This window comes from Rhizophagus irregularis, chromosome 9, assembly GCF_026210795.1.
Source record: "Rhizophagus irregularis chromosome 9, complete sequence".
Classification (NCBI taxonomy): Eukaryota; Fungi; Glomeromycota; class Glomeromycetes; order Glomerales; family Glomeraceae; genus Rhizophagus; species Rhizophagus irregularis.
The window spans coordinates 3,564,866-3,580,064 of NC_089437.1; the positions used below are offsets into that span (position 1 = coordinate 3,564,866).

At 26.4% G+C, this 15,199-nt stretch overlaps 3 protein-coding genes across 4 annotated transcripts; all 3 read right to left on the minus strand.

Moving 5' to 3' along the window:
- Nucleotides 1-1,453: 1,453 nt before the first annotated feature.
- On the minus strand, nucleotides 1,454-3,295 carry OCT59_029835 (uncharacterized protein; the record flags this gene model as incomplete). Its single annotated transcript, XM_066146243.1, has 1 exon — nucleotides 1,454-3,295. One exon carries the CDS (start codon nucleotides 3,293-3,295, stop codon nucleotides 1,454-1,456), a length of 1,842 nt encoding a protein of 613 aa, XP_065994908.1.
- A 134-nt stretch (nucleotides 3,296-3,429) lies between these two features.
- OCT59_029836 (uncharacterized protein) lies at nucleotides 3,430-4,740 on the minus strand (the record flags this gene model as incomplete). Its single annotated transcript, XM_066146244.1, has 1 exon — nucleotides 3,430-4,740. The coding sequence occupies one exon, from the start codon at nucleotides 4,738-4,740 to the stop codon at nucleotides 3,430-3,432; it is 1,311 nt and encodes a 436-aa protein (XP_065994909.1).
- Nucleotides 4,741-13,352: 8,612 nt separating this feature from the next.
- OCT59_029837 (uncharacterized protein) lies at nucleotides 13,353-14,908 on the minus strand. Of its 2 annotated transcripts, none has more exons than XM_025323576.2 (5): nucleotides 14,731-14,908; nucleotides 14,486-14,631; nucleotides 13,944-14,405; nucleotides 13,745-13,857; nucleotides 13,353-13,662 (listed from the first exon to the last, which is right to left on the minus strand). In XM_025323576.2, the coding sequence occupies exons 1-5, from the start codon at nucleotides 14,858-14,860 to the stop codon at nucleotides 13,458-13,460; spliced, it is 1,056 nt and encodes a 351-aa protein (XP_025173313.1). In that variant the 5' UTR covers nucleotides 14,861-14,908; the 3' UTR covers nucleotides 13,353-13,457. The 2 variants fall into 2 exon arrangements, with proteins under 2 accessions (XP_025173313.1, XP_065994910.1); XM_066146245.1 differs by having other exon boundaries at nucleotides 14,828-14,898.
- Between the last annotated feature and the right edge of the window lie 291 nt (nucleotides 14,909-15,199).

A 15,199-nucleotide genomic window follows, 5' to 3' on the forward strand; every position in this document is an offset into this window, starting at 1 on the left:
ACAATAAAGTTTTGAGTATAATTTTGGCTAAAATTATGTTAATTTTTGGCCGGAATTATGATATACTAATATAAGAAATTTTTTATATAGTCACATCTCTTTATAATCACCAAATATGGACTGTCCCAAATGTGTGACTATAAAGAGAGTTGACTGTAATTATGATACTGTATGGTAGTATAAACCAACTTAATTAAAAAAAGTCAGAATTATTACAGTTCTAATTATACTATGACTATAGCTCCCTGCCATGTTTAATGTTAACTTGTTTTCTTATAATAATTTTACAAAATTTGTTGATCGCTTTTATGGGGTAAGTTTTTTTTTTTTTAAAAAAAAAATATTTTAATGTTTTTTTATAAAACAAAAATTTTATTATTATTCGTATTTTATATTTATATATATATTACATTCTTTTTATTTTTAGTGAAGTATATCAGTCACCGGAAATGTCACATGCAGATCATTTTCATAATAAATCGATTTTGTGTAACGTTAATCCAACAACTTTATTTTATAATTAAACGTCAAATTCCAAATGTACCACGCTTGTGTAAATTACAAAATTTATAGATAATCATGTGTTCTATAAATTTTATCATTACTTTCCATTTTAGTAATTTTTTTTTTCGTTTTACATTTCGTGCAAAAAACCCTTAAAAAAAGCTTTTCTTCGAGATTAAAGTTGAGAAATGGAGTAAAAAATATTTTTAACAATAGTAATATATGCAAATTCACGAGAAGAAAATGTTTTTCTAAGTTATTAATGACGGTCAGTTAGGTAGTTTTTGTGTAAAACGTAAAAAATTGGATTTTTTTTTATTATAAGGAGCTTTTTAATATAAAAAACGAAAAAAAAGTATATTAAAATCATTTATTTTTGTAAGTTATCAATATCCTCTCGTATCTACAACTCTTCAATTATACTTGTTAGTTATACAATACTATATGCTAATACTAATTTCTCTTCTCTAGGCGGTCTGGAATTATTTTTGATGATTTGGAATTTCTTATTTTTTCAGCTTAGAAATTTTGCCTAAAGTAAAGATAATTATTTTTTTTCTCATACTACCATTACTTATTTTATAACTAATATGGATTGTTTGTCCTTTTTTTTATGTAGGTTTAATAGTAGTTAAAAATTATTTTTGACGATTTCTTAATTTTCGTGATGGACGTCAAATAATATTAATTAATCAGATGAAAACAAGTTGATTATTCATGTGAGTTTATTTTTTGCATAGATAATATTGTATTCATATAGGATAGATTTATTTTTATGTAGAACAATTATTTTTTCGTGTATAATAGAAATTTTTTTATCAATTTTCATAGATAAATAAATATAAATTTATTTTTTAAAATATTATCAAAATTTTTTTTAATATTTTAATTAAAAATAATTTATTTTTTTTACAAATTACTATAGCATGAACGTATAATAGTTTGGGATTTAAGTATCAGTTGCTTCATCATCATCATCAGATAGCATGTTTGTTTCTTCTTCTTTCCCCCCCCCCTCCCCCTCCCTCTTCCCCTCCCCCTCCCTCTCCCTCTCCCTCTCCCCCTCCCCCTTCCTCTTCCTCTCCCTCCTCTCCCTTTTTCTTTTTCTTTTTCTTCTCTTATTTCTATTTTTTTCTTTTTTCATTTTAGTAATATCAGCAACTGTAACCCGTGTGATATTTCTTGCTCTTCTTCCAATAGTTGTATAACTTTCTGTTAAAAAAATTTCTTGATTTGCTATTGTTTGTAATCTCTTAATTCCAATATCATACGCAATAATTAATTGATTAACTCCATCATCATTTAAATTGTTACAGAATTCAAATACTGGATTTTCAAGAGGATTTAAAGATTCAAAAGCATTTATCAATAAGTGTGCGAGCTCCCAAATCTTTTCCTTTCGAGATTGAACATTACGTGGTCGGGAACTTTGAACAGAATCTCCAATGTAATCACAAATCAGCATTTCTGTTCGTTCCTTTTCTAGTTGAGTAGCTTTTATTCTTAATTTCAACTCTTCCCCATCTGCCGGAATTCTTGTTACATTTTGTTTTACAAATTTTACTCCAAATGTTTCTAGTGCTTCGTCATATGCAAAAAAATGTCCAGGACTTGTTAAATTAATGGATGGTGCTGTACGAAGCATTTTACGAAGTAGAGGATTATTTTCTATGCAATGTATATGATACGTTACAGATCTAGCATAATTTGATTTACCGGCAATGGGAAATAAAGGTGAAAAAGCTTTTAAACTTTCATGTTGTAAATCAAATATTCCCCATCTAATACCAAACCAATGTGCACGCCAATAACTAGCCCATTGAAAATATAAATACCAAACTTTTACACAATTATTTTCTTCTTTTAAAATATTATCTAATGTCTGTTTTTTCTTTTTTACATATATATGAATTGCTATTCCTACGGAAATCCAAATCAATTCCAATACTCTTGAAGTTGCTCTGAAATCTACACCTTTCTCTAATTTATCTAGAAATCGTACACCTAATATTCCTGCCATATTGAATATTCCGTAACCAGAAAAAATTGTAATTAATGCCATCATCATATCCTTATTGGTATGCCATTGTCCAAGGATCATTTTTGTTTTTTGATTTGTTTTACAATAACTAATACCTCGTCTAAAAATAGCTTCATCCGCAACTACATTAATATATTCATTATTTTCCATACCAATTTCATTTTTATACATTTCTAGACATTTATGCACAGCGGAATCACTTGATGGTGGATCTCCAGCATCAAGAATTATAACATTGGGAGGCGGAAGATTAAAACTAACTTCAAAATGTGTCATAATTTGATTACGTATATCATCTTCATTAAAATCTGAACGATAATTAGGAGTGAGATTTTCATTAAACGTAAGTAATTGTTCAAAAACTGAATTAAAAATATTAAATGTTTGTTGTGAAAAATTATTTTGCCCAAAAAGTTTTTGCTTATTTTCGTCTTGTATTTCAATAATTTCAGGTAATTCATTAGGTAGTTGGTATTGAAAGAGCATCCGTAATGTAGCGTGTGAATTTCCTCTAACAGCGTCAAAAATGTTTCCATAACCAAATGTAGTTTCTTTAAAATCCACATTATCAATAATACCAAGATTCCAAATATTCTTTTCATGGCAAATTCGATCAGTTGGATCTACTAAAAGAGCACGAATTTTTTCCAAATTTCGTTCATGTCTTTGAGAGTGGCTTGTAATATTAACAACTTCTAAAATTCCCTGCAATGATGACAAAAGTTTTGGTTTTCGGCAAAGACTTGCCATTGTTCGAGGTAACCAAATTTTCCATCCTTTAAATGCAATGTTTAAAATTATTGAAATAAAAAATGTGGTTTGTTTAGTAATTTTTTCATAATTTAAAGGTTTTAATGGTTTTTTACGATATTTTCTTTGTCTATCTATAATTTTTTTTTTGTTTCATATAAAGTTTTTAAAAGACCATCATAAAATTGTACTAAACATGAAGGAAATATAGAACGATATTCTTCTATAGAAGTAGGTGATTCAAGTAATTTTTTGTGAATTTTTAATTCATTTTTCGCGAGTATTATTGAATGTGCTAATGCTTCTCCAAATTCAAAAAAATGTTTTGACGTAAGATTCTTAGGATTTAATTTTTTATCAAAATTGTAATTAAATTTGACTAAAATAAGAATAATAAGAATTATAAATAAAGAAGGTACTTCATTTTTTATATTTTGTACTGATAGTAGCGTTGATGATGTAGTCTCAGATTTTTCTTGAGTATTAATAATACATAAAATAGGAGCTAAATGTGCTAAAATTTTTTCTTGAAATGCTAAATTATCAGAATTAGCAATATTAAGAATCCAATATCCAATTACTTCTAATGCCTTTTTGGTATCATTTTTATGATGTGACAGGTTATCACAATTTGGATCTTTTTTTATACCTTGTCCAACACGTTGATAAATATGCCCACCCTTTTCTTCATAACAATTCATACATATATATCGTGCATGTTTACTCGAATTTGTTGGAATTACAAAAGAATGGTATGTTTGCAATGCACCACATTTCATTTGCCCTATACAAGGTACCTGAATATTTTTACCTATAACTTTATATGAGTGATTTTCACAATTAGGACCACGACTAAAAAAAATTTTATTTTTATTACAAAATAAACATCTGCGTTTATGAATAATACTTTCCATATAATCTTTAGTTTGTTTTAAATTTGATGAATGCAATTGATTTTGATCATATAAAAAATGCGAATAACAAACACCTAAATCTTCAATTAAAAAATTTTTTGCTTTAACTTCTTCATCGTCAATTTGCCAAGTTCCAATCATTTGCCAAAGTCGTCTCAATTTTTTTTTAGAGTTGCACCGCTGAATTTTACCATCTAACATATCAATTACAACGCATGGAGTTAAATTTTCATTATTTGGTACTTTAGTAATTATTTCATCACGCTCATCATCAGATTCTGTCTCAGAAAAATTACTTCCTATATCACTCAGATCCTCCCAATTGTCTTCTTCCTCTGAAATATTTTGTTGAACTAATTTTTTTGCATTTGTAAGCATATTAAAATCTAATTCAAATAAAGATTCTAAAGATTCATTTTCCTCTACATTATTGAAACTCTCATTTTCATCATATTCACTATAAAAAGTTTCATTCTTATCCGTTAAACTTTCCTCTAAATTCTCATATTCTAAGCTTTTCTCTAAATCCATTATATAAATCTAAAAAAAAAAATTTTTTTTTAAGAAAAAAACACGTTATATTTTACTAGTTTTTGTTTAAAACTTTAAATTTCTTGTTATCTTTGGTAAATTTCAAGTTTTTCTTACCTTTTATTATTTTTAATATCAAAAATACAACAACTTCCAGCGAAGATTAAAGTTGAATAACAAAGAGTATGAGAGATTTTTTTTAATAAGGTTATAGAAGCGGTCAATATGTTCGTTTTTTATTATTTAAGTTAGATCGATCATATTGTGTAAATTTGGTGTTACATATGATTTAATTTTTTTTAATTTAACGGAATTTAGGCCGGCATTACGGAATTGGCCAGAATTAACAAAAATTTGGCCAGAATTATAAATTGTTGATCGGCAAATTTAACCAGATTTAATTAATTTTGGCCAACTTTAATTATATATTTGTATTATACATTTGAAGAGGGTACTGCGCCATAAATTTTTTTTTCTCGACCTTAATAAAAAAAATTTGCCTTTTTTTATTGTGACATTTCCAGTGACTGATATGCAATAGCACAAACTAAAGGTAAACAAACATTATTAAGACATTGAGCAAATCATATAGCAGATTATGAAGTGTTACATCATATTCATTTTTGTAATCATGAACCTGAACCAAAACATATTTATTATTTTGGACAATCTAAAACATTAGAAGATTGGTATAATAATAGGAAAGATGATCAAGATGCTATTTATAAAGGATTTGAAGAAAAATCTACTTTTACAAAACATGATTTTAAGAAAAAAAGTCTTGATGAAGTTTCAATTTGGGTATATGATGAATGAATATGAATGATAAATAAATAAATAATAATAATATTTAATTATAATCATCATTATTATTATTAAATAGTATTTTTTTTTTATGAAATTGATAAAAAGAAGAAACTTTTTTTTTAAAAAAAAAGATAAAAGGAAAATGTGAAATTATTTTAAGTTAGTTTAATTATTTTGTAAATTTTTATTTTTTTTATTGTAAATTCTATATAGTATCTTAATATAATTTTCTTGTAAATTTTTTATTTTTTATTTTTATTTTTATTTTTCTTTTATTTCTCATCATCTTTTTGTCTTTTTTTTCACATAACATATAATGTACAGTATACTTGGTTTAATAAATAAATTCAATTTTGAAATTATAAAATTTATTTTATTACATTATACAGTATTAAATATTAATAATATCAACTAGAATCAATAGAGAGGATAAAAGGATTAAAATAAACTAAAAAACATAAAAAATGATATGATTGAACAACTTCTTATGCTTTTATCTAATAATGTTCCTTATAATTTAAAGCTACTAAAATACTCAACACTATTAATACACTCAATACTTTAAATAAAATGGACCAGCATTAGATTGGCTAAGTGCATAAAGAACGTAAGGTAATGAAATTCGCATAATTACGTTACTCTGCGCATATTTAATATGTACAACATCCCTGTACAGTACATCTCAATATACTAGATCCAATAAGTTACTATCTCTTACCTTTACCTCTCATGTTCATCTTACCTTTACTATTTATCCAGTTCCTATCTCTATTTCATCTTTAAGATCTTTATTCAGCAGTCAGCACCTAAAATTGAAATGATCATTAGCATCTGATGCCACTAGCCAACCTACCATCATGAATGCTTTACCAAACAACTCACAATCTTCATTGTCAAATATTACCTTTTCACAAAAATCTTTTCAAGATATATCATTAATTTTAATTTTCAATTTCAAATATTGGTTTTCAGTTTTGTATAATCTGTTACTTTTTGAATAAACTTAGCAAAATTTCTTCATTCTACCAGTGATTATAAATCTCTGCATTTACCTATTATAAAAAAGAAGAAATTGTTAATAGTGTGCTAAATTTTTATTTAATGGTAAAGAAGACATAGCCAATTCCTCCTTTAGAATTAGCAGACTTTATCAATAACAAAGTAGGATGTTATTTGCCTGAGTTGGTTATCAAGTGAACAAGAGAAATAAAAAAAAATAAAAAAAAATAAAAAAAGGGAATAAAAAAATAAAAATAAAAATAAAATAAAAAAGAAAAAGCAGGTAATTTCATAGGAATTACCCACTTTGCTCACCCTTACCCAACCCAAACAAATAAATCCAGTACCCTCCTAAGTAAAATTTGTGAACTCCCCGACTCAAATGAGTTATCCGTTCTAATTTTAGCTTAGGAAGTTACCCACTTTGCAAATAAAAAAATACACACCTCTTTTAAAGTCTCTTAATAAGCCATTTACACTTATCTAAAAGTCAGTAATGCTCCATTCAGAGAATTTTCATCTGTTGTCCAGTATTTCAATACAAAATAATGCTGTAATTGATAAATAATTGAATATAATTCAATAATAAGAAATCAGATAACAAATATAAAGTATAAACATAAAAAAAAATTTTCACATTTTTATTACTTTTTTTCAAGAATTCCTCTAGGAAATTTCTTCATTTTACCAGTGATTGTAAATCTCTGCATTTACCTATTATAAGAAAGAAAAAATTATTAATAGTGTGCTAAATTTTTATTTAATGGTAAAGAAGAACTAGCCAATTCCTCCTTTAGAATTATTAGCAGACTTTATCAATAACAAAGTAGGATGTTATTTGCCTGAGTTGGTTATCAAGTGAACAAGAGAAATAAAAAAAAATAAAAAAAAATAAAAAAAAAAAAGGGAATAAAAAAATAAAAATAAAAATAAAATAAAAAAGAAAAAGCAGGTAATTTCATAGGAATTACCCACTTTGCTCACCCTTACCCAACCCAAACAAATAAATCCAGTACCCTCCTAAGTAAAATTTGTGAACTCCCCGACTCAAATGAGTTATCCGTTCTAATTTTAGCTTAGGAAGTTACCCACTTTGCAAATAAAAAAAATACACACCTCTTTTAAAATCTCTTGAGTCATTTTACACTCAAGAAAGAAGGCCTTTAACTTCTGTACCATGGCTCTCTATTGTATATGGCTTAGAAGACTTTTGCGAAATTTGTAACCTTTGGTATCTAATGATTTTACAACAGATATATACTGTATATTGTTTGTAAAAGTATGTTAACTTTATGAAAAAGTATGTTAACCATATGAAAAAATATGTTAACCATACGAAAAAATATGTTAAAATGATAAAAATCATAAAGAAAAAGATGTATTAGCTGATAGTTGTAAAAGGACAGACAATCAAGATAATGATCACAAAGAGTCTTTTGATGATTCTAGAAAATATAATAAAAAAGATTCAAGGAGAACAAAATTTTCACCAATATTACCACCATTGGAAGATCAAACAAGCTGCCTGCTCTGCTAAAGTTTTAATTAAAGATAAAGAAAAGGAAACATTGATTCTTTGGAAAAGAAACAAACTAATGACTCCAATACCAAAAAAGAAGAGAGTTCTTATAAAAAAGGCAAAGATAAATAGGTAGGTATATACCTAATATTATTCAATACTCCATTACCTGGTCATGAACGATCAAAACCTTCTTGTCATCATAGTGAAGATCACGTTGGTTTTCAAGAGTATTGAAAACCAAATGAGAGGTCTAATAATAATAATAATAATTCTGAAGCAGAACATAATCAATCACCCAGAAATACGTTTTATTTTCTTTAGTATTAAACAGTAGTTGTTGCTGAAGAATAAAAAATTATTTTTTTTTTTCTTGCATACTGTTGCACCCTTGAGGAATTTAGTTGTCTCATTTAATGACCAAAGAAAAAAAAAACTTTTTTTCGACAAACGACAGTTGTTTGTTGCCGAGTTATTGAAATAAAAAAAAACGTACGAAAAAATAAGTTAAACGTACGAAAAAGTATTTTAAACCATACAAAAAAATTAAACGTATGAAAAAAATATAGGATATATATAATTTTTTTCTGAAAATTGACTCATCTTGTGTATTTATTGAGACACGTCGTGTTCTATAGTACGCGTTTGAGGCTGAGTGTGCTGAGTATGGAAAGATCATCGATCAGACACAATTATTACATAATATATCTAACTTTAATAATAATATTGTATAGGTGAGTCATATTGAACTTTTGATTGACGCAATAACTATCTAGAATTGGTAAGAAATATTTCTAATGTAAAATAATTTACTATTAATTATATTTTTTATAGATAGATGAAAGAACCGTGCGATTTTCTTGGTGATAGCATACTTTAAAATCCTGAGATGTTAATGGTGTCAATTTTATGTTTATAAACTGTAATAACATTTCTATCTTGTGGAAACAATATTAATTTGATTTATTTATTTATTTATTTTGTTTATAAACTTTGAATCCAATCATTTCCTAATCATGTGATATGCGTATTCGTTAATTCTAGCTGGAATTCCTATAAATTTATTTAATTTATTTAAAAATTGATTACACATCATAATAAAAACCATCTAATAATAAAGTGGTATTTAAATGTAAAAAAGAAAAGGTTTTAATGTAAAAAAGAGATATTGTATTTAATGTGAAAAATAAGAATTAGTAATGTTTATGTGTAGAAAAAAATAATGAGAGAGACATTTTACGTTACCTATTTTTTTCTGTTATAAATTGATTTTGAAAAAGAGCTCGTAAATATTGAAAACAAAAAGAAAATAAAAGAAAAAAGAAAACTTTTTTTTTTCTTTTTTCTTTTGAAAAAACCACTGAAAACCCCATTCAAAACACTATTATCAATGACACGTGCATGATTAACTTACAATTTTTATATTTTGTATACTATAGTTTATATTCTAAGCGCCAATTAATTTCAACTGAGTTTCCCGTTTGTGTAATCCACCGATGTCACACCCCCCTGTGACGCGATATTTTTTATTTATTTATTTTATTTCTAGAAGAGTAGTAAATGTTATCTGTTACAAAAGATATGTAATAAAACAAATCGCAGGGAAATCTAGTAAGTAGAAGTACATTATTCAAATTACGCTACTACTAGCATTAGGAAAAAATAAAATTACAAAAAAAAGAAAAGAAAAAAAGAAAAGAAAGAAAATATTAGTCCAATGGGTAAAAGAAACTGATGATAAATCAACATCTAAAGATAATAACCAAGTTAAATTATGTCTGAAATTTGACGATGTTAAATAGATCCATAAGATATTGTTGTCAAATGCTCGTCGTGAGTCATTAAAAGGGTGTCGGTAGCCACGTTCCATAATGGAGTCGTTAAGATTTCAGTTATGACGTGTACGTTTTCGATTATTATCATTAGGATGTGTGCGTCGATAATCACGGAATGAAGATTTGGTGATATTAAGACGTTTCTTGGTCTCTTTCCACATAATGGAGCGTTCTTTCCAAATAGCTTCGTAAATGTTTTTGTGAAGGTCGTATAAAAGTTAATTAATATTTTTTTCATTCGAGCTTTGCCTATACCAGCAGCCTTAAAAGGATAAATAATCTCTTTAGGGATTAAATTTAGGAGTAAACAATGTAAATGTGGATTATCCGTAATTTTCGTTAAATTACGTTCAGTCCAGTTAAACCAGTCCAAAAGTTTGTCAACTTAAGTCGGTTATTATTGTGACTTTGTGGAGTTAAACTGGAAAGAGTATGAGGTTGTCTTTGAAAAAAACATTAATATTAGCAATAAGTTTGTTTATGTAATGAATATCATTCGAATAGAATAAGAATTATCAAATTGATGAGAATTTTGTTTAATTTTTGGAAGGTTAAGGCTTTTTATCGTTTTGTCTATTGCTTGTTGGATATGTTCATATGTCGTATTAACATGTTTTTGAGGATCATGATGAGTACGATAATTGATGGATTCTCGTTGAAATTATTGATAAACGAAGTTGTGGAAATCAGTCCATTGATTTTTAGAAATCCGTTTAGAATTAATGCGTTCGTTGTAAGAGGGATCAGGGTTATGTATAATAAGAAATTGTTTATTATTAAGTGTAAAATAATTTTTTGTAATTTTGTGGTTTTTTATATCTAGTCTGTTATTGGGATCCTGTAGATTTGTTTCGCATACGTGTAATAAATGAATGTGATATATGAAATAAGTGTCATTTTTTTGTTGATCGCACCTTGGATATTGAAAGTAGCGAAGTTAATGGAAGAAAATTGGGAAAATTTAGGGGAGGAATTCGTATCCAAATCAATGTTATTTTGTTGTACTATCATTAGAAAAATATAAAATTTGAAGAAGATGTGTATAATCAAGGTTGGATTAAAATCAAAAATGGAGAATCAAAAAAATAAAGCCAAAAATAAAATAAAAGATTGATCGATCGATTATTTAGTATTCTAGTACAAGAAACGATCTCTTGGGAGTAGAATTGTTAAGATTAGGGTGGATTACTTCGTTCACTTGTTTGCGGAAATGCGGCTAGATTATCATTGGATTTTTATATAAAACAGAAAATCAAAATATTTTTAATGCCAAAATTGAGTCGACGCTTTTTTTTTATAAATGCAATAATAGCAAATTTATAGAGAATATTTTTCCGAGAACCATTATTATTCTTTAAATAAAAGTGAGTTTTCTAATAATACTTTGTTTTAGAAATTCTTGATTTTTTGGATTGCAATCAACGATATGATCTAAATATAAAAAATGATTAAAATGATTATGCATAAATCAAGAATCTTCAAAAGCAACAAAAATACTTTGTGCTCCATCTGAATATTTCCAATAATTTGAATAGTAAATCTTGTTAGTAATATTTTCTCATTAATGTCCTTTACAATATTTACAATATTAAAGTCATAATATTACGTGAATAATTGGAGTATCGTGGTCACGCAAATTTAATTAAATTGGTAAATTTAAGTAAAAATACTTTATAATTTGTTAGCAAAACGAAACTATCATGTGATTAATAATAGTAATTTGAGACTTTAATAATAATTTTTAATTCCTATCAAATATATTTGTAATATTTATAGTTGAATAAAAATTTCTTAGTAAAAATAATTTATCGATTAGCTGATCGGGCGAAACTTTTTCTTAATTTACAACTCGTCAATTGAAAACCTTTAATTGTTACAAAAAAGATTATATATCGAATTAAATAATTTATTAAATGAAAAAAATTCTTTCTCCTACCTTCCGTTTTCATTAAAATTCTGCAATATTATTACGGCTGCTAATAACGTATAATTTCCAGAAATATTTATTTCAATACCATTTTTTTTTTCTTTTGAATTATTGACTGGTCCCAGTTGATGCAATAATAAGATAAATATGAAATATGATTCACTTAAAATACCGAGAAATCGAAGAATCGGAGAAGTTAATACGTTTCTAATTAAATATCTTGACAAGATTTAAGCCTTGACTACACGTCTCATCAAAACTAGGTCTCAATCGCCGTAAGAAGTTGCTTTTCGTTTTAATTATTTAAATTAAAAAAAAAATTAACAATATACCCTAGTGAATACTGCGATTAATAATGATGAATCTCTTACAGAAGAGAAGCAATAAATAAATTAAATAAGAACTTTGACGGGATTACATAATTTGTGAAAATTGTCAAAATGAATGTTTAGTTATAACATATTGTGAACATTTTGTTCGAGATTATTTAAAAAATTTTTAAATTGGATAACAATTTAATACATTAATAGAATGGATTTCTATAATTTATATTTTTAACTAAAGGTGGATTCTCCGAAATTTATATAACAGATTGGATTGATGGGCGTTATAAATTATAATAAATGAGTTTCTAAAGAAAAACAACTGAAAAGTTTTAAAGGTTACTGAGTAATACTTAAAAGATTAGAAAATGTTGGAAAGTGCTAGATTGATGGGGTATTTATATTGAAAGGATTCTATTCGGCTTTATGTAACTTTTTAAAAAAAATATACGTGTAATTTTATATGGGAAATCACATGGATCAATAGCACCAAGCCGTATGTCCACTCAATGGTGCAGCTAGGTGTAAGATCGATATTAGGAATGGACCATGTTTTGGTTTAAAAAAGAAATTATATGCTTGAAATAATTGTAATGTGTTGTAATGTTGTATGGATATAGATTTAAGAATTATTTACAGCGAAATCATAATGACCTTACATGGAAAGAAAGAATTCAAATTACTTTACTTATGATATATACTTCACGCACTTCATATAATTCATAGTGAGAACAGAATTCACGGATTCTATATCATCGGATTAATCATTATGAGTGATCTTAAATATTGTGGACCAGCTGATATTGTATGTATGGAATCTTCACTATTTCGACTGATATCTCTTTTCCCCCATCCAATAACTATTTAATAATATATAAATTTCTTAATAGATATTCCAATTATCGATGGTTTATTTTAGATATAATCATTGTATATATATAAACTAGTTATTTCGTTTCTCGTTTGAAATCTGATTTCTCATGACTGGCTTGATCTTAAAATAATAGACGCTTGTCAACATGTAACTGGTATATGCTGATAATTTTACAATAATTTTCTCTAAGTAAAAGAAAATTATATATTCATTTTGTAATTTCAATCGAAATTTAATATTTAAGATTCCAAAAAAACTCTGCCTGATTGTAAAAAATTTTAATTATATTTTTAGTAAAAATTAAAAAATTATAAGAAAAAGAAAAAATTTGGTTCAACGTTACGTAATTATATATTTTTTATTAAAAAAATAAATAATTAATATATCACAATGATTTTTTTTTTCGTATAAAATAATTAAAAAACAACAATATTTAAATCTTAAATACGACTTTAATACAACCATCTAATTTCTTATCAAATATATTATAAGCCTTCTCACCATCAGATAATTTTAACGTATGAGTAATGATTTTTTCAAAATCAAATTTTTTAGAAAGTGCCAATGGAATTGATTTAGTTAAAATATGCTTTACCGGACATCTACCTGACTTGTATGTAAGATTTTTATCATACCCACTTAATAATAATAAAAAAAAAGAAAATCAATAAAATTAAATAATATAGATGATGAATATTTTTTTTTAAAAAAAAAACTTACCTTGCTGGACTAAAAGGAAAAGTTGTTGAATTATGAACACCAACACTAGATATTACACCAGAAGTTCTAAGAATATTAAACGCCAATTCAAGTGCTGAAGGATTACCAACAACCTAAAAAATAAATCATTAGTTAAATAAAAAAATTATATATACAGTATTACATATATTCTAATTTTATTAAAATTTGGTATATTTACCTCCAACACAACATCAGCACCTCGACCATCAGTTAATTCTTTAATTTTATTCAAAGGATCACATTCAACAAAATTAATAATATTAGCACCAAATTCTTGAGCAATTTTTAATCTTTCTTCAACGCAATCAATGGCATAAACAGATTTAGCACCAAGAAAAATTGTAGCAGCAATAGCCATTAATCCAACAGGACCACATCCAATAACCACAACAACGTCATTATCACTAAATTCATGACCCAAACCATTTTGGGCACAAAAATAACCTGTTGATAATACATCACCAAGTAATAATGCCACATTATCATTAATATCTTGTGGAACTTTAACTAATGTTGTAGAAGCAAGAGGGACTCTGATATATTCCGCTTGTGCTCCTTGAATTCCTTTCCCTTTTGATATCCATCCGTATAAATTGCCTTTTTCACAACGACATGTTATTCCACGTTTACAATAAAAGCACTAAAAAAAAAAAATTTTAAATTATAAAAATTATTAAAAAAGTTTATTAATAAATTCTTATATAATATGAACTTTCTTACATTATCGCAAGACGTTGTAAAAGGAGAAAAAACACGATCACCAATTGATAAGGTCGTTACGGCATCACCAATTTCATGAATGATTCCAACGAATTCATGACCCATTATGGTTCCTTTATCCAATCCTCTCTCATTTTCCCTATAAACTAAAAAATCAAAATATAATCAAATTAAATATCAAGTTAAATCAAGTTTATGAGAATAAAATTATCTACAAAAAAAAACAAATTTTTTCATTTTTTTACTATGAAGATCCGATCCACATAGTCCACTAGCAATAATTTTCACAATAACATCAGTTGGTTCAATTAATTTTGGAATATCAACGGTTTTAACAATAACCTTAAAAGGATCCTGGTACGTTATAGCTTGCATCTTTTTGAACAAAAATATAAGGAATTAAAAAGGTGAAAGAAAGAATCCAAAAAAAAGGGGGGATGTGAGATTATTTATATGATAATCTTTGATACGGTTAAAGGTTTAACCCGATTTCATTTGTATAACGAACTGGTTTGAGTAAATAATTTACTAAATTCACTTGATTGTAATGTCATGCATGGAGGATCATGATAAATTATTACGTAAACTTCTTTCCATTATAATATTTCAGCTGCAATTGCATAATTCTTACTGCAACATGTAGGCGTTTATAGATCAATCCCGTACAATAGCGACAATAACAAGATGCAAAAAAAAAAGGTATTGAATAATGTA

Coding starts and splice junctions, on each gene's coding strand:
- OCT59_029837 (XM_025323576.2), bottom strand. CDS start 14,860: ATGCAAGCTATAACGTACCAGGATCCTTTTAAGGTTATTGTTAAAACC. Junction 14,406..14,485: donor TTACAACGTCTTGCGATAAT/GTAAGAAAGTTC, acceptor TTTTTTTTTTAG/TGCTTTTATTGTAAACGTGG. Junction 13,663..13,744: donor TTTCCTTTTAGTCCAGCAAG/GTAAGTTTTTTT, acceptor ATTATTATTAAG/TGGGTATGATAAAAATCTTA.